Here is a 19,725-nt window from a genome sequence, read left to right as displayed (position 1 = left end):
ATTCAAGCAGGAAGCTTTAATGTAACGTTCACTCAGCTTGACAGTGACCCCGGTCCAGCCCCGTCTGTCAAACTCACCGACACAGACTGTTCGTCGGCCCGTTTCTCTTTGTCTCGCAACAATGGAGCGGAAAGTTGCTCGGGAATTTAGGCACAAGGTAAGAAACTATCATTTCCTTCAGGGAAACTGAGGACTTTTTTCCCTTTTCCTTTTTCTCTTTTAAAGCGGTGTGTTTGTTTATTTACCTGGTTGTCACTTCACTGTCTCAGGTGTCTCGAGAGCCGGCGGGATGTTACGCAGCAGACACAGGCCTTTAAAAACAAGCAGCATCTCAAATAATTATTTAGGATTCATTATTTATTTCCAAATAAAAAACAAATTAAAATCACATTAATAACTAATTCATACATTAAACCAGTCATCTATTTTAATGTTGTGGCTGATGTGAATGTGTATTTACTTTGTCTTCATACATTACGGATTCAAATGAATTCTGTCTACCCTACATTTTCAGTTTCTTGGTAATTTTACTTAATTCATTTTCTATATTTGTAGTAGATTACAATCATATACATAGTCCAACTAACTAAAACTAATGAGATTAGGTAGAAGTTACCAGTTTAGTACAATACTGTACTGTAACTATTGTCATGTCATGTGTATAAAGTATTTTTGTGTATGTATTGAATGTTTAACCACAATATTAAAACTGAAAACTGGTTTCAGTATCATGGCTGACAGGTCTAAATATTATAATAATAGAACTTTTATGGCTTTAGCCCCTGTAAAGATAAAAAAAAAAAATATATAGGTAATCTAATCAAAGTAGTTTAATTAAGGATGGAGAGGTCAAGGAAACAGAAGATGCAACAACATAGAACAACAAGTATACCCTGGTATAATGTTTTCTGTATTTACTAGCAGACTGGCACATTTTTATCCTTACATAACACATCACTGATGTCAGTATGGTCTGCAACAATTACATGACAGTGAATGTTATGTGGAGGTTATATTATATTTTCTGGTTGGTGTTAGTACATGTGAGGAATAGGTAAAAAGATATTAGAAGGAAACATGATACTGAATGTTCAGAGTGTTTTTCAGCCCCTGAACAGGTAGGATCACCACTCACTCAGCCATCTGTCTGTCCTGCATAAACAGGCTGCAGTGTCCCGTTCTGTAGACTCTTCACAAAGGGCATCGCAGCATTAGATAATGCAGGCCGTGCCAGAGATGATCGGCTGAGCGGAAGAAATGGGACAATTTATGTGTTTAATTAGAGGCTGAGGGGAGAACATGTACGGCACAATCAAGCTTTGTTTATCAAACACTAAATCTCTGTTTGAATGATAAAAAAAAATCTAAATGTTTGGTTGAGTGTGTGTCAATTTAACAATTCTTATCCAAACTGATGAATTGTCTTCAAATACTTAAACGCTGGGTAATTACAAGTGACTGTCAGTTGTTTCATTTTTGCTGCTATACTTTTATATATGATCTTTAATAATAAAACAATAGAGATTGGAGAAATTCCAGCACTAGTCCTAATTTTACCATTTCATCATTACACATTGATGTTACACATTACACATTCATCACTTCATCATTTCCTGTACTCCAATAACTCCACTTCCTTTCCCCCTGTTTCTTCAGTTCCAGTTCTTCTGTATTTCTCAACTTAAATATAATTCTTTGAAATTCTTTAATGTCTTGCACTGTCATGGATGGTGTTTTAGCCTCTACCAGTTATGTGTATCTGTTTATCAAATTAAAAATTAATATTTCTGTCTTGAAATGTCCCCCCTTTAAAGACAAAAATAAAAATGTGTTCCTGTTCCTCACAATGAAGAATCGTCTTAAATGAAAACATGAACACATTTAAAGGCTGACTCTTTTTTATTAGGAGTTTAATGTATAATTCACAGTCTGTGTACATTATAATAGAGCTAAGTGACACAGGATTGTGTTGTATGAAAACAGTCCAAATCTCCAAACCACACCACGCTTTTCAAAAGCACACTTTAAATGTCTCCTGTTTTATAGGGTGGTGGTGCTAAAGTCCACTGCAGTGTTAACTGACTGTGTCTCACTGAGCAAGAGAATTTAATGGCAGCCATAAACCCCATGTTACACGTACTCTCGCAATGACCTCACAGCTGCTCCCATGAAGTGGAGTTTCTCATTAATCAAACCCAGTTTGTCTGCTTTAATGGTCCAGGGTGTAAGAGGTAGTGACATCTAATGGTGAGACGGCAGACTGCAACAATGCAATGAATGTCTCGTCTTCACCCCTCACTTCCCCAAGCACATCAGAGACCTAAAGTGACTTTGGCATTCCAGAAAAAGTTTTGTTCTTTGTCAACTGAGTAGTAGGCTTCTGCTTCACACAGCCTGCCAGTCTGCCTATTCTCATTTTCACATATTCAGGCTTTAAAAAATTAGTTTTTTTTGTCTTATGTGTTGTCGAGTCAAATTCATTCATTTTATATTGCATTTTAAGGAAGTGATATTTTAGTATAATATAGTATAGTAGTGTGCAGAAGTCACAAAATAGACAATTTTTCTTTTCTTTTTGTTCTTAAAAACGAGCCAAAATTTTGATAACATTGATTAATTGTTCAGCCCTATGTAGGGCTGGGACGATATGCATTTGTCATGATTCATTGTATTACAATACTTGTTTGTTTTGTATTGCGATTCTGATTAATTGTAATTCTACTGTAGTGTTGCAATAAATAGCATAATAATTTTCTTTTTGTTCTTGGATCGAAGTTTTCGATTTCATAACATAATAACCCACAAATCAATTTGCAATCAATTTCATGATATATTGCGATTAGATTTCTTTCCCTGCCTCTAAGGCAACAAAAACAAAAAAGTGTTTGTATTTCGAAATAATTTTTAATTTTGTCTTAAATACACTTATACAAACATAATCATACAGTAGATATTGTGGATGTGTACTAAATGTTACACACTGGACCTTCATACAGTGATACTGAAGTTTGTGAATGTGTGTGGACTGGGTGTGTAAGCCATGTTGTTAAAGTTTGGATAGTCTAAATGAGGTGTGTATGTGCGTGTGTGTGCGTGTGTGTGTGCGTGTGTGCGTGCGTGCGATGTGTGTGTGAATGCTTGGTGTGAATGTTGACCTCTGTTTGTGTCTAATGTAAGATGACACTGCTGACCTTCCCGCTGTAGCCTCTCCTCAGCTGTTCTGCCACCGTGCCATTATTCCCCGCCTGTGGTTTGATAGTTAGGGAAGGGCAGCCCATTACACCTGCTTCACTCTAAGCTGCTTCATCATCCCACAGCTTAGCTTCAACTTCATCTCTCAGTCTGATTTTTTTATTTCATTTAAGAAGTTTGTTCGAGACTTAGATTTAGTTAAAAAGGAAAAAAGGAGATGTGTTACATCAGTGATTGGCCGAAGCGTTTCCTCAAAATTCTCCTGCTGCAACTGAGCCGTCATCGGGTTTGTATGACTCTTACACACACACACACACACACACACACACAGTGTACCCCCCTGAGTGTTGACAGGACAACAGGAAAGCGATACAGTGTTTGTGTGTGTGTGTCAGTGCAGTGGATTGACATATTCTGTGATTCAGCAGTGAGGAGAGGGATGACACCAGATGTTTGTCTTCTCTTGCAGGTGGAGTTGCTGATTGAGAATGAAGCAGAGAAGGATTACCTGTACGACGTCCTCCGCATGTATCACCAGTGAGTACTCGCTACACGCTACCCACCTTTTAATACAATAGAATTTAAATAAAAACTTCAATTTGGCTCATGTGTGCCTTCATTACCAGTACTGTGTCTTAGCTGCGGGTGAAATGATGCTTGGTTGACTTCTCTAACATCTGTTGACTCCTCTCTAACGTTTTCATGTTTAATTATTTAAAACGCTCAGTTTAAATGCACACACACCTTCAGTTTAAACTATATACTGTATATATGTTGTGGATTCTGACAACAAGGCCGGTGGGGGGTACAGGTCTGGGTTTCAATTAATCCCTGTACAGAGGCAGAGGCCTGTGGCTCCATAGGTTAAGCCTCTGATCAGTTTCCACTCTGCTCTGACAAGCCTGGCCAGTTATTCACAAAAGCTCTTTTTATGTTCATCCTGCAAACAGAGCTGAATTTCACCTATTAATAATGCAGCGAGGAGGCCAGGTGGACAAGTTTTATACAGTAGGTTTGACTGTGCTGCTTTAATTGCTCTTGTAGTTTTCTTTAGTCTTTCTTTGAACACACTGTATGTGTTATACTATACATTTAAATTAGAAACAGATGATTAGGGAGGGTGTCAATCATTGTTTTGTACTTTAGACTAAAGTAGACTGTATTAAATTGCTCTTCTGCAAATAGGCAAATCATTTTCTTAAAAGACAAGAAACAATAAACACAAACTGACACAAATGCTTGCAAAAACATGATGTCCTTGGAGGAGGTGGAAATACATGCTTGCACTTTAATTAGAAAATAAATTGCTTGATAGAAATCAGCACTTCTTTTCCTCCTCTCATTTCCTCAGGTCGATGGATTTGCCAGTGCTGGTGGGAGACCTGAAGCTGGTAATCAATGAACCAAAGCGATTGCCGCTGTTTGACGCAATCAGGCCTCTCATCCCACTCAAACATCAGGTGGAGTACGACCTTCTTACCCCCAAGAGGTCACGGTGAGTACAGCAGGGCGTTTGTACTGACGTTTGTTTGCATTTTGCAACCATCCACATTCTCTTTCTGTCCTTTGTTAACTTCTTCTTCTTATGTCTTTATGCAGGAAACTCAAAGAGGTGCGTTTGGATCGGACTCATCGTGACGGACTAGGCCTCAGTGTGCGAGGAGGGTTGGAGTTTGGCTGCGGTCTCTATATCTCTCAGATTGTCAAAGATGGTCAGGCTGCAAACGTGGGCCTACAGGTGCTCTATGTAACTGTGTATGAACTCACTGTGATTTGGTTTTGTTTTGACACTAAATGCTACTTTTTAATTCTTCTAAAACATGTTTGCGTAGTTTAGATTTACAGTACCACTCTTTTGACTGACACTGTATGTACAGTGGAATTAGATAATAATGTTTTGTCCATCAAGTCTATCAAATTGTCTGTGACTGTGTTATTGGCTGTCATAATACCAGGATCCACTAGGTGGAGCAAAGCACCATGTTTGTTAAAGTTAGCAGAGCTTAGGTGTCTGTCTCACAAAGGTGGATCTTAAGCAAAACAAACAGCCCATTTTATGCAAGAAAAAGTTAATATCCTCTTACAGGAAGCTCTATAAATCATCTTGAGGATGGTGTCTTGACTAAGAGCTACAATAAAACCGTATGTACCTTTTTTTCACAGTTAAAGCAATGTTTTTTTTGTTTTTATAAAAGGTATTACATTAGTTATTAGTAATATTTAATCAACTGCTCACAGTAACACATATACTGTTCAAGAAATGGTGAAAACCCTGTTTATTTATTTATTTATTTATTTCGGTCATGACATTTAGATCACTCATCACATAACATTGCAGTTCACACAATATACATAACCGAAAGGGAAAGCGGGAGAAGCAAAGCTTAACTAGTCCCGCCCCCATTATCATCATACATTTCATTTCCTTTTTTTTTTTTTTTTTATGACATTTTGACAAAGAAAACATCCATTTCAGCATCCGGTAGCAGCAGTTTCTTTGATAAAAACCAAACATGAATCCAAATTTCAAGAATATTTCACGCTTAACAAATTTATGTCATAAACACGAGAAAACATAAATATTTTAGAAATCCTTTTAAAAAGTTTAAAACTAAAAGAGAATTCATCTTTTTATACCCAAATGTGGGCTCACTGGGCTTCTCCGAGAAGTCAGAAATTAATCAAACAAAGCATTTAACCAGTAAAACATTTTTTTTTCTGTTCAGGAATGTAAGTAAATAACTATAATTTGACATCTTAATCAAGAAATAATAGTGTGTTTACTATTTTTCTGTTCATTTGTAAAACTCTACATTTTATTAATTATATTTTAGCATTAGAGCTTCTACATAGTTGTGTTTTAACCGTTACAAAAACATACATTTTTTTTGATAATTACCAATACTGTTAATTTAGGTCTAATACATTTGTTAAACACTGTTTGTATAACTGTTATTGTGGACAGGCATTAGAAATTAGCAGTAGCTACAAATGCTGTGACACATTACATGACAAAAAGTAAAACAAATGATTGTATGTCACTTGTCAAGTGTAAATACATCAAACAAACAAATAGATTATAAAGTAGCTGTTTATACATACGAGCAGAGATGTGCAGTTCATTACAAGAGAAGCAATAACTCTGATGTGACGTGATGGATTGCGTTCTTCACATCGCACCCTGCCTTGATTTATAGGTTGGTGATGAGATTGTGCGAATCAATGGATACTCCATTTCCTCCTGCATCCATGAGGAAGTCATCTCGCTCATCAAGACAAAGAAGACCGTGTCACTCAAAGTCAGACGTACGTCACAGACTCATTTTACATCCTCATCAATTAATAATAAAAGCTGTTTGACATTAATTGAACCTTTCACGTTTTTTCCCTCCATATTTGCAGATGTAGGGTTGATCCCAGCCAAAAGGTAAAGTGTTATATATCATTCATTTGTTTCATTTTGTTTTAGTTTTATTAAAATCTGTTTTTCTGTGTTTTCATTTCCCTTTCTTGTCTCTTCAGCTCCTCAGACGAGCCCCTCAAATGGCAGTTTGTTGACCAGTTTGTGTCTGAGTCTGGGGTAAGAGACTTTGTTCACACAGTCTGCAGGTTTTTAAAATTGTATCACATCAAAACACTCATTTTACGTCACCATATTTCCAGGAGAGAAAGAACAGTGTTGCTGGCTTGGCGTCCATCGGAGGGAAGGAGATAAAAGAGAAGAAGGTTTTCCTCAGCCTCGTGGGCTCAAAGGGAATGGGTATCAGCATCACCAGCGGTCCCACCCAGAAACCTGGCATCTACATTAGTAACGTCAAGCCAGGTTCTCTCTCTGCAGAAGTTGGACTTGAGGTGATTGCCAAAAAAACAAACACCTCTATAAAACAAATAACACACATTTTCCCACCTTTTAACCATAGCCATGTCTTAAATCAAAATGTAGGTTGGCGACCAGATTGTGGAGGTGAATGGTGTGGATTTTACCAGCGTGGACCACTCAGAGGTAGATTAATTATGCACTTGCATTAATAGTAACTAGTGGCTTATTAGTAGCGGTTTTCCTTATTATTCTTCCCTTTTATGCTTCATATATTTAAAGTCTTGTTTGCTTTGTTCTTTTATACAAAGCTCCACGATGGTGTTTCAGTTTTAAGAGATATCCTGCATCACTGGCAGTTTTTTGTTCTGTTCTTTGGTCGCTGATCCACAGATGCTTCAGGGAAATCAGTGCGCAACTTTCCAAAGTGTTTTTTAATGTTTAGTGGTGGTTGCTTAAAGCAAGTGATGGCTTCACAATCCCTCCGATGAAGCATGCATTTAACACAACCCACATATCATGTTAATATATTCCTTATATTCTTATTCATTAGATATCATTTTAGAAATGAATAACAATATTTGTAATCTTTTTATTTAATTCTGTTATTATATTTCCAGGCTGTGCGAGTCTTGAAGAGCAGCAGGAGTCTGACGATCACTGTCCTGACAGGAGCTGTAAGTACACCTGTGCATTTTTACCCAATAATAATCATAATCATCAGCATCACATGACCTTATCTGCACATGGAATCTGTTTTCCTCACATGTTGAGTGTCTTCTAAAGTTATATGATATTAATAATGTGTTTAATTTACGGTCCACTGTGTAAGAATTAGTGACATCTACTGGTGAGACTGCAGACAAAGAGTGTACCCCTCTGCTCACCGCTCCCTTCTCCAAATGTGTTGGGGACGGTGGCCTTTACATACCAGAAAGAATGTCGTTCTTCATTTGTATAGCAGAAATATTCAACTTCTAAATGTGAATCAAAGCCATAATATCATTTAATTTCTGCAGAAACACATTATAAATTATACACAGTGAACCTTTAATTAAATCAATTAAATGTTATAAATGACAAAGACATACTGATTGATGATGAGAAACCTGATGTATTGACAATAATCTTTACTTCTTTGCCTTTGAATTCACATGTTATTCTCCCAGGAAGTATAAGAAATATGGCAAGGGAAATTTCTGAACTTCACAGATATCAATTTTGAAGACACATTACTATCCAGAGCCTGCCATCTGCAAGAATAACATTTATCGTCATTCATGTCACTCGGCAGATTGTTTGCCTACAGCCTTGTTGACTGTGTTTTCACTCTGCTGGGATTTAATTGTGTTAGCCTGTCCTCCTTTTGATTTATTCAATACATTCACTGAAATTATGGGGTACCTTTTGAGATATGATCGCCCTTGTTTATGTATTTTTCATACGTGCAACAAAAAGAATTTTTTTTATTTGTAATAGTGCTTTATATGTTTTTGTTGCTATGGATCGGTGATTCTGAGGCTGTAAGCAAAGCTTCAAATATATGACATGACAAAATACTACTTCTCCTGTCTCTTCTGTCTTAAGTGGCTGGTTTGGACCTGCCTCAGGTCTCCAGAGCAAAGACATTGTGCCTGATGTCTCTCCCTGATTATTCACTATGGCTGTTGTTACCCTCTCAGGGCAGCGAGCTGTTTATGACAGATGAGGAGCGCCTGGCTGTGGAGTCTCGCAGGGAGTTGGACCGGCAGGAGCTGATGCACCAGAAACGGGTGGCACTGGAGACCAACAAAATCATCAAAGAGCAGCAGGAGAAGGAGAGGCAGTGAGTGAACAGGAGACAGCGTTGTTTGCCTTTTCAGACCTCTTTTGTGTTCAGTCTCAAATATAATCTCTGTGTCTGTGACCAGTTCTTGGGCTTTTTTTGCTTTTCCACTGTGGATGAAACCTCCTCTGTCATCCTGAATTCTAATTCTTCAAATGCCAAATAAGTTCTCCATAATTCACAATGAAGCATTCTATGTAAGCTGTGATGGATGGATGTATACAGTACATACACAGCATATACAATGACATATATGTACATACATTTTACAGTTTATATACCTATTCATATGTAAGAAGACTGTATCAGAACAGAAACTCCATAATGTAATGACTCCAATAAAGAAATATGTCAATTACAAGAATCAAACTGTGGTAAAACATTAAGAAAACAATACCATATACATATACTGTATATATATTCATAAGTTCATAAGAGTCTCTTCCTTACAGAATAGATTTTTTTCCTCTGGTATTTTGTAGTATATTTTTAGGATACTATTTATTTTGATAGTAGGATATGTGCCATGTTCTAACATCTCTCTTTGTTCATAATTTGGAATAAGTATCAATATATAGGTTTTAAGTTTTTTTTTTTGTAAATATATGGATGTGCAGTTTCATTTGTTAAACCTGTGTCTCGATGTTGTGTTAAACAGGAGAAAGATGGAGATTTCTCAGAAAGCTGCCGAGGAGGAGGATCGCTATAAAAAGGAGATGGATAAGTATGAAACATATTTGCCTTTAAGTGTCAATTCAGTTTTGTAAAAATAAGATATCAAACATGAGTTGCTCTTGTGTTTTTTTGTGTAGGATTGAAGCTATAGAGAAGAAGCACAACAGAGACTGGGAGGAGGACTGGGGCACCAAAGACAGGCCTAAGAGCCCACGCCCTCCAAAATCCCCATCACCAGCTCCACCTGAAAGAAAAACAACCCCCACTCCTAAGGCTAAGAGCTCTCGTAAGGCCACCTGACTGACTTTTTTCCTTCATATGCATGGATCTTTTACCCACTTCTGAATAGATTTATTTACTCTTCTCCTGAAACTGAAAGTATCTCTGTCCTGTATCTCATTTTCCCCCCTCTCCCTTTGCATGCTCTTGTTCTGTCACTGCTGTGTGATGTGCTGCATTTTATGGCCTCCCCTCTCAGAGGATGAAGGTAGCTACTTCACAGAGGAAGACAAGGAGGAAGAGCTGCTCAGACAAGTAAGTCCTGAGCCTCCACTGCATGTCACAGGTGTTTTCCGGAGGGTGTTTGTGCAAACCAGCAAACACACAGGCTAGAGCTATATTTCCTTTGCCAACCAGAGTGTAAGCATTGGCAATAACATTTCATTGTGTTTAAATAATGTAGTGGTATTTTGCTGTTGCTGAATACTGCCAAAAATGTGCAACCAAATTCCAACTGAAAGATGATTTTTGGTTCATTTAAGATTAGAAGAGTTTTTTTTTCTCTTTGACTGCCGTGCTGTGTCGTGCTTACACATTGATGCTCGTTTGCTGAGAATATTTGTGAACTTGATCCTTGTGAGAATGACCTGTGTTCATCTCCATCCTTAGCTTTTGGCTGGTTTTATCGATATGAAGGGAAACTGCCGTCGATCCGTAAGGTACTGTCAGTTGTGTGATTGTTAGTGTGGTGTCAGAGTGATCACATCATTTATAGATTTCAGACCAGAGCTTTGCTTTTCAAAAGGAAATGTTTCTCAAACGTCAAGCTGTACGGTTTGAGGAGTCATTTACTGTGTGGCGGTCAGAGCCTGTTTTTGCATGTCTTGGCATGTGGTTTGCAGTGGCAGATTTGTCTGTGTAATTTATTTTGACTCACTGATGGCACCTCAGAAGGGAGAAAAGAAGAAGAAAAAGAAGAAAGGGTCAAACACGGACACGCTTCAGGAGCAGAGGAAAAACAAGAAGGAGATGGAGTTTGAGCTGAAACTGGCCAAGGAGAAAGAAGAGATGCATGAACGGGAGAAGCAGCTGAAGATCAATAGGCTGGTTCAGGAGGTAACTGAATTGCAGCGTGGATTAAACCCAAGTTATTTGATTCATATTTGTGATGCAATTTACAGCAAAGTTACACTATATTCGTTTCCACTGCTTAAACTCATGTTCCGCCTAGTCGTATCTCTTGGACATTTGACAGCTGAGCATGGGAGTGAATTTGCATGTAGCACTGATGGATGTTGTTGTCTGATGCTGCTCGGACCATTCCCCTGGTACCAGGTGTCAGAGACGGAGAGAGAAGACCTTGAAGAGTCTGAGAAAGTACAGCACTGGGTGGAGCGGCTTTGTCAGACTCGGTTGGAGCAGATCTCCTGTGTGGAGAATGAATCCCCTGAGGTACAAATACGAACTCAAACCCTGTCTTCTAATATCTTGGGAAGTGGTGTATAGTTACTTGTGCAAACAATATATTATGTTATCATTATCCTGTTATTAAGCAAATCTACCCTTCATACCCTTCATATACCCTACATAGAATAATACACACAATGTAGTAGCTTCCGGCAGGGTGAATTTTAAATACACATGCATGGAGATACATGTTGATACAGGACATCGAGTGATGGTGGATTTTCCCTAGCAACTGTCATTATCAGGTCCGGCACCACATGAGTCAGGGGTTAAGTTAAGTGCACACACTGTAGCTTCCATTTTTAGGCTACTGTCACATGTTCTGTCACATGAGTCACATGAAATGAGAAAGTTGCTCAGTTTTCGTAGTGAGAGCACTTTCACATGTGTCTCCAGTCTTACGTCAACAAAAGATAGGTGGTGATGTCAGTCAGTCAAAAAAAAAATGGAAATAGGTATGTGAAAAGAATGAACACAAGATGAGAAGTTTTTCATGTCTCTGTGACTTAAAGCTCTCGCCGCCGCTCTCTCCCGCCTCCGAGCACAAGGTGAAGCGCTTCCCTGGTGGTCTCCATCTGGCCACGACTGATCTGGACGACATCAACCTGGATAACGTTGATCAGAGCCTTAGAGGCCCTCTGAAGAGACTGGCCCCCACCCAGCCAAGCAATAGCCAGCCTCCTCCTCCTCTGCCCCTCCCTCCACCTTCGCCGAGGCTCAACCCCACTGTCCCCAACTACCCTCCTGCTCCCTCCCGTGCTTTCCCTCAGCACAGACCTCCATCTCCAGCCAGTAAAAGGAAACTGCCCTCGGCCTCCTCTACCTTGACCAACAAGGGCCGCAGACCTCACCCACAGCCTCACCCTACTCAACCCCATCTCACTCCTCCCTCATCTCAAACATCGTGGCCTCCATCCTCCCCTCAACCCGCTCCTCGACCTCCTCCCCCGCCGCCACCTCCACCTCCTCCGCCGCCCCCACCTCCTCCTCCGCCCCCACCTCCACAACACTCTGGAGACAGAAAAGGCTCCCTCAGCATGTACCACCATCATCACCACCATCACCTCCAACACCCTCCCAGTCCACCAGAGCACAGGAGTGAGTGGGAGACAGGCGGCTATCTCCCCAGAGGAGGGCTTTACTCGGCTAACGCCAGTGAAATGTCCCACCCCTCTAGTCCAAAGGTTAGAGTTTCTTATTTGAGAGGGGGTGACGTGTGCGTCTGGTGATTTTGTGATGTATTACTTATTCAGCTCTGGAGCGTATGGTACAATTAGATGAAAGGTGATTGTTTTTGTATTTCCTAGAGTCTATGAAAGGAAGTTGCATCAGTATTTCCAAAGAATTATCTCTGAGTTAATGCATCGACAGTGCTGCAGGATTTGAATTCTTTTCATTGCACAGGTTTATGGATTAAAGAGTTTATATATTTGGATGTTTAATGCATGAAGAGCGCAATACATTGTGTTAGCATTAGTGAACTGGGCCATTGATATACAATTTTCTTTTGGCTCCGGGAAATTAATTCATTCAATTTAATGTTTTTGCGCTGATGTTCTCTTGTAGCTGTGTGATGTGCTAGTGTCAGTGGGGTGTAGCCTTTTGTGTGCTGTGTAGTTGTGATGAAAGCGGCATATATTTCAGTATTCCTGCAGTGTGCTGCCTGTGCTGCCTGTGCCAGGGGCTAAACGATTCTCTTTATTTCACTGTGGTTCAGGTAATGAGAAATACATCACATGCCAGTCATGTGTCCACATCGAGTTTGGTAAGTCTCTTCATGGAAAAGTGTCATATTTGCTTGTATTTGCTTGAGTCTTGAGCCTAGAGGCCTTTGTTGTGTCATGACATGTCAAATGTCACACTTCTAAAAACCTAAACTCTCCATTTAAATACAAACCTTTACTGAGCTGTTGCTTGGAAAAATGGTCTTTTCTTAATAGCAACTAGCTCCCAGCCCACCAAACCAGAGGCGTCAGACGACCCCCGTCATGTCTAAGCCTGTCATGCTGCCACAGTCGCAGGCCCATCGACCAGAGCCACACAAGGCTGCTCACCGTTCGGATGGTCTGGTATGAAACCTCACACTTCAATGTTCTGCTCATCATACAAAACCTTAATTCAGTTTGATAGTTCCAGAAAAAAAATCAGACACCTGCCGCAGTATGTCTTCATCTAGCTCAAGTTTTAATCTGTGTCTTTTTCAAATCCTGGTGAGTGTGACAGACTCTCCAGCTGTTTCACAGAGACCCGGTCTGTGGTTATTAGATCACGCAGGGAGTTTCCTGTCGAAAAGCACTAATGAAACTTGGCTAATTATTTAAATCTCTTCTCTAGAAACTGCCACACTTCACCATGATAACTGATACAGTCACACAATCACACATCAGAGCAAACATGTGCTACCACAGACCTCCACCACAGGCCACTGGAGGTGAAATGATTTCCTGAAGGGCACCTTGACTATTTTAGGTGTAGGAGAGTGCACTAAAACTTATTTTTACCCAGGTTGAGAATGTGCTGGCAAACAAACTTATAACAAATTGCTGCTGCTCAAGGCTCCTTTATACCATTATTGACATTTTGAGAAACAATTGTTGAGCCTTTATTTAATTAGTTGAAGTTAAAATATTGATCAGAGAAAATCGTTCCTGAATGCAGTTTTGTTTTGTGTCACTTTTTTTCCCCAAAGACTATAATTGGGTCTTATTTAGACAGGATGTGGCCAACACCTTATCAGCCCGTAAAGTGACAATTAACTGATCTCAGGAACGCCATATTGTCAGTGTATTGTCTTAAAATGAAGACACATGTTGGGAGTGAGGTTTATTCATTGTTTTATGTTTTTTTTTTTTTTTACCTGGTTTTGTGTTTTAGCCTCCAGAGATGCTGAAACGGATGGTGGCCTTCAACTCGTCTTTTAAATCAAAGACCAAACGACAAGTAATCCATACCTATAACCATCCCTGTATTATCATTTGAGTGCTTTGGCTCTGTTCTACCTCTTTCCATCTTTCTCACATCACGTCTCCTTATGGATGACTGCAGGCTCAGTGATTGCATTATTCATTATGTCCTATCTTTGTTGGCTACATCACTGCCTTGAGGTCCAGGTGTAAAACACATGTGCATTTTCATTAGGGATGAGCTGAGACGGTACACAGCCTCGTTATCCCAAAAATCCTATATATCGCATGCGTCACTATGCACAGACTGTAAAAATGTGAATAAAAATCAATAACAGCAGTTTAGCTGAGTTATTGTGTGTGCTGTTTATTTCTTCTTTATGGGAGAAGAAAATATGTTACAGAGTTGGACAATTCTTTGAAACAGCTTGAAATGGCACAAATGTGATGTTAACAGCTTCATAGTTTGGTCTAAAATGACTGTATCCAGGATCTCATTTTCATTGATTGGAAGCACACGGTGTAGCAGTACTGTGAACTTGAAGTGGGTCATTTTGTTCTTACTGCAGTGATTAGTTTGATCTTCATTGGCAAATGATGTTTGGTACTGATAAAGTGATGTGGAAGCTTTTGGAATATGTCTTTTTGTTTGGCTTGAGATTGACTTGAGTTGAAAAAGCAGTAGAGACTGTTTGATGATGGTATTGAATCCTAAAATGAGGTTAATGAGCAGCATTTGTATGTAGGTCATACTGTTGTTAAGGTGGGAGAAGTTGACCGCTGAACTACTGGTCTGGCAGTTGTTACATTTGTGGGGGATCTCTATGGGAGGTAGGAAGGTTTTAAGATGACAATTTCGAGGGGTGAGTGTGCCTGGAGGGTCTCATTAGATTCCAAATGAGCAAGTCATTTCAGTCATGTTTTCTCTCTCTGAGAGCTTTTTCTTTTCTTTTACCTTCCAAGATTAAACAGTGTGTCTGTTCCCCTGTTAGTCAGTTAATGTGTCAGGATTTAAAAGCCACTTTCCTATCTTTAGTTAAAGACTGCAAATCCACAGTTCCACAGTTCTCATTTATTGCACTACAACTTAAACACACAAGTGGTTGGCAAAGGAAATATAGCCAGCAGTTGATGCAGGGATTTGTTTTTGTGCCATGTTTTTTTAAATTAGATTTTGATGTATTGAATTTTAATGAAGTCTGCGTGGATTCTCTTTCAGGGATTTCAGAAATACGAGGACGGTTTTGATCCCTACTCTTTGGTATTGTATACTTGATCTTGTTTCCACCACTACAGTGTTGAAAATGTGATAAATATGCAGCATTAAATGCCAAACAGCATCTGTTTGTTTTCAAGGTGACATGATATGTTTTTGACTTATTAATATAGCAGCCATACGATCATCACAGCAATTAAATGTGTTAAAATATTTCAACTATAATTGTTTTGTTCTCTGTTTTTTTTTCCCCTTGAGAGCAGCAATAGTAATCTACTCATAGAATCTCTCATTCATTTTAAATTGCCAGTGCATTGTTTACTAGAAGCATCATGCCTTATTGTTGCTTTGTTGATGACCATTCAGGTGTTAAGAGAGTTCTTCATGCTGGCATCTCTATGGGATATTTCACATTCTACTATTACCCTGCTTCATCCTATTCCTCTTTGTTAATAGTTCTCCGCGGACCAGATCGACGACCGAGATGTGAGACTGCTGAGAATCAAAAAGGTGATCACCAACGTTTCTCATTTTATTGACGGAAGAAGGTTCTCATTCTTCAGATTTTCTCAAGCGTGATTGATGTTGTTGATGTTTTGTCTTATTGTCCTTCAGACTGGACAGCTTGACCTTGCTCTAGAGGGAGGAGCAGACTCTCCGTTGGCGAAGTTGGTGGTGTCGTCCGTGTATGAGGGCGGTGCTGCAGATAGGCACGGTCAGTGTGGCCTGCAACATTCATGCTTTAAACTTATGTCCATTTAAGTTCATGTCAATGCATTTTTGTTGTTAGATTTGTTAGTTCCTTGAGGAGAGATTTCAGCCTCCATTCAAATTTAATTCTAACATTAACCACCCACACTGCCAGAGTAACCAGAGTGTTGTTTTTTAGGCCTGTGTGTTTATCTCTATGTGTTAATGCCAGTATATTATAAACTGTTTGGTGTTTATTTAAACTTTATTTAAACTGGTGTTTATTTCTTTAGTAGAAGAAAAAAAAACACTCAGTCTAATGCAATAAAGCAACACTATGGCTTGAAAGATGACCTTTAAAACTGCAGCAAATACAACAATAAACAACAATACAGGGTGGAATAAAATAGGAAAAGGCTCGAGTCAAGAGGTTAAAACCTTGTTTTAACTTAAACTATTAATGTAAATAAAACACAACACAGGGTGGAATAAGCTTGTTTGAAGGCTAGAGTAAAAAGATGTTTTAAGTTTTAAACATATGCACTAGTAAAAGTGGACAGCTAAAATATACACCTAAGTTCAGGAGTGTGATGGGATAAATGTCTTGTTCCTGCCCGTCCCTGTGCTGCTGATGTATACACTTAAATGCTCCCTCAGTCAGGTCTGATAATATTGCTTTAAAGAGCCTGTTTTCAGATGAGGTATGAAGCTTAAATATAATATTGTATTATTTCTATTCACAAAGACCAAACAGAGGCAAAATAATAACATCATCAACAACAGAAGTTACACACTGCAGCTTTAAAACTGAACGGCCACCTCTTTAAACATTTCAACGAAAACCAAAGCATCATAGCGCTGAGTGTAGGATTTATTGCAGGCCTATTTTATTATATTATATTAGTGAACCAAAGTACACAATGCCTGATAAATGCACTGATAAACCAGTTGTAGAACTCAGCCACAGAAAAAAACATGTAATATCGATAACAGAAAGTTTTGTTTGTGCAAAACAAACAGAAATCCAATCATTTTTTGCATCTCTACTGAATTATTGCACTGTCTCCATGGTGAACTGTAGAGAAGACCATGAGCACAGTATGAGGATGTACCAGTGAATGACAGCTGCTTATTGACTCATCTATGTGTGTATACAGTTCACACATGTTGCTCCAATACAGCTCTCTCTCTCTCTCTCTCTGTCTCACTGCTGGGGACGACATGTTTGCTTGTTTCAGTTGAGAGAGCCAAGCCTCTTAATGAGTGCCTCTTCATGCAAAGCTGCATTTATCTCTCCAGCTGGTTGTTTGTGTGTTCGTGTTTGTGTGTGTTTGGCAGCAGCTGAGTATCTTTGATATCTGTACGTGTAGGTGGTATTGTCCCCGGGGATGAACTTATGGCTGTGAATGGGAAAATCCTCATCGGTGCCACTTTGACTGAAGGACAAAACTCTCTGGCTCGAGCCTGGAACAGTGGAGGGGTGAGACTCACATTAGTACAATTAAAAAAGCCCTCATTAACTTTAGCTGCTGTGGCAAATGGAGTTGTATTGAGTTTAATTAAAGGTCCAGAGTGTAAATGTAAGTGAAATTTTTTTGTTTTTATTTGGCTGAAACTGAAATTAAAATAACTACTCAATTGAGTACAATCACCTGATTTGTATGAATTGTTATTTCTTCATCACTCCAGAATTAGGTTTTTTATATTTGTATCAGGGTCACCATTTTGGACCACCATGTTTTTACAATAGCCATCAGTGAACAAACTAAGTATATTTTGAGTTTTGATGATGAAAAGAAGGCTACATAGGTTCTATGCACTAGGAGGGGAAGGGATTTCCAGCTGCAATGAGCAACCTCACCAATAAATGCACTAGGTTTTAGAAACTATGCCTTTAAACCCAACCCAGATTTATTGTTTGTTTGTTGTTGTCACATTTTTTTCACTCAAAGCCTTAGTTTGTTTGCTTTTTTTACTTTATTGCTTTTACCATCAGGACTGGATCGATGTGGTGATCGCTGTTTCCCCTCCGAAAGATTATGAAGATGAAGTGTAAGTTCCCCTTAGTTTTTGTTTTGTTTTTGTCTAAACGTGTATAATCTCTATCGTCCTTGCTCCTCATTTAAAATACAATTCTGTATGTGCACGTGTATGCAGCCCTAAGTCAGCATCAGTCAGTCCCACTGTGAACAGAAAGGTGTTTGAAGGCAGTGCGACACTGTACAGACATGGCTACCTGCTTCAGCAGTAGCCCCTCCCTCTTCTCCTACCTCACCCTGGTAATCGACAGAGTCTACAAACCTCCTGTTTTTCCCTGCACGTCTTGGAGAGGATTGTTGGTGTGACATTTTGTTTTTGTTCTTGAGCACATGTGACAGTCTCCCTGTCAATCAGAAGAAAGCAAAACCGCAGAGTACTTTGGTGTTTGTTTCCTCCTCAGCCTTAAGTCAAACTGACACGTTTATGTACGACTGTCAAAACTTGACTGTTTCCTTGAAGAGCTAGCGTGACAGTGAATATATATATACAGTGCACAGTTGATAATTGCCTCAAGGTAATGTTTCTTTATTGCTGCGCCATGTGTTTAAACAATGAAAGAGCCGGGCTATTTAAAGCCAAGATATTTACAGGTAATGTGATCGGTGACCCATGCCACTATATATCTGCCAAATCCTGACCCACTCAGCCATATATAAACACACACATAAACGTGTTTGGCTTGTGTGGTATTGCCCACCGGCTCAGGTCACGGCCGTTCAGAAAAAGCAGCCTCGGACTCTTGCCAGCCTTCAGCAGTTGTTCTGATTGATGTTGTTCCATGGGACTGTGACATGTTCTGACTTACAAAGCGACACTAGTTTGCTACGTTAAAATATTTATATATTCCCAGGTTTTGTACACTTAACTTCATTTAAAACCATGTTCATATCTCATTTCTGTCTGTTTCTCTTTTGCATGTGTGTTTCATGTGCAGTGGCTCAAGCAAATTACAAAGTGCATACATTATATAAAAGTCAAATTAATAAATCACAGCTCCACTCACTTAACTTCATCTCTATTGATGTTGTTTCAACAAGTGGATTTGACGGATTTACTTTGCATTGATTATTTCCTTTCTCTTCTCCCGCAGGACGTTCTTCTAGTGTCATTAACAGCCTGCCAAGAAAAATACTCTGATTAAGAAGAAGGGATTTAGACTTGAGGACTCCTTCAGGATTCACTCTCTTTTTAATTACAAATAAAACTTTCCCCATTGTCTTCTGAATACACTAAAAGCTTTACTGTGTGTAAAATTAGCATCATAATGAACTCTTGTGTCATGAATCAGGAAATTGACTGTCAATGTTCAGTTGTCCCCAGTAATCTCATGTAGGTCTCATGTAGACACACATGCTCATCTTTTTTTCTTGTTAATGTCTCTTGAAAAGCCCAATAAAGGACTGCTCACCTTGTTACAACAGCGTGTTTACTTGTGTGTATGTGCAGCTTGTTCTTACAAGGTAACTGATGCAGAAGAGTCATCCATCCATTGTGGCTGGTGCCAATCCCGGCTGACATAGGGCAAAATACAGGCCGTGAGTATGCAGAGTTTACTGGGAGACAAATCAGCACAGATTATTTTCTTGAAAACTAAAATTTAAGGTTTTGTCACTATTTCTGTAAAAGGCTAAATTATTCTTTCTGTCCACAACTAACACTTAAAACACAATGCAAATGATTT

General features: G+C 39.1%; 1 protein-coding gene across 5 annotated transcripts; it reads left to right on the top strand.

The window, feature by feature from the left end:
• The first annotated feature begins 53 nt into the window (after positions 1-53).
• On the top strand, positions 54-19,464 carry ush1c (Usher syndrome 1C). Of its 5 annotated transcripts, XM_058646333.1 has the most exons (20): positions 54-157; positions 3,662-3,729; positions 4,544-4,687; positions 4,792-4,930; positions 6,390-6,498; positions 6,595-6,619; positions 6,715-6,772; positions 6,856-7,044; positions 7,136-7,195; positions 7,630-7,686; positions 8,692-8,834; positions 9,493-9,558; positions 9,647-9,795; positions 9,988-10,043; positions 15,318-15,359; positions 15,771-15,824; positions 15,930-16,029; positions 17,375-17,484; positions 18,001-18,056; positions 19,135-19,464. In XM_058646333.1, exons 1-20 carry the CDS (start codon positions 122-124, stop codon positions 19,145-19,147), a joined length of 1,674 nt encoding a protein of 557 aa, XP_058502316.1. In that variant the 5' UTR covers positions 54-121; the 3' UTR covers positions 19,148-19,464. The 5 variants fall into 5 exon arrangements, 4 of the variants coding, with proteins under 4 accessions (XP_058502316.1, XP_058502318.1, XP_058502317.1 ...); XR_009241891.1 differs by lacking the exons at positions 15,318-15,359; positions 15,771-15,824; positions 15,930-16,029; ... (1 more) ...; positions 18,001-18,056; positions 19,135-19,464 and adding exons at positions 10,398-10,447; positions 10,680-10,844; positions 11,064-11,180; XM_058646335.1 differs by lacking the exons at positions 15,318-15,359; positions 15,771-15,824; positions 15,930-16,029; ... (1 more) ...; positions 18,001-18,056; positions 19,135-19,464 and adding exons at positions 10,398-10,447; positions 10,680-10,901.
• Positions 19,465-19,725: the final 261 nt, after the last annotated feature.

Source organism: Solea solea, chromosome 12, assembly GCF_958295425.1.
Source record: "Solea solea chromosome 12, fSolSol10.1, whole genome shotgun sequence".
Classification (NCBI taxonomy): domain Eukaryota; kingdom Metazoa; phylum Chordata; class Actinopteri; order Pleuronectiformes; family Soleidae; genus Solea; species Solea solea.
The sequence above is the reverse complement of the archived record's forward strand: the minus strand, read 5'-3'. Positions and strand labels throughout refer to the sequence as shown.

What these genes read in the sequence shown, in the direction of transcription:
- ush1c (XM_058646332.1), top strand. Translation starts at nt 10,608, where the DNA reads ATGTCTTGGCATGTGGTTTGCAGTGGCAGATTTGTCTGTGTAATTTAT. An exon ending in ATGTGTCCACATCGAGTTTG is followed by an intron (nt 12,961 to 13,135) that starts GTAAGTCTCTTC and finishes TTTTCTTAATAG; the next exon opens with CAACTAGCTCCCAGCCCACC. An exon ending in CGGTGCTGCAGATAGGCACG is followed by an intron (nt 16,030 to 17,374) that starts GTCAGTGTGGCC and finishes CTGTACGTGTAG; the next exon opens with GTGGTATTGTCCCCGGGGAT.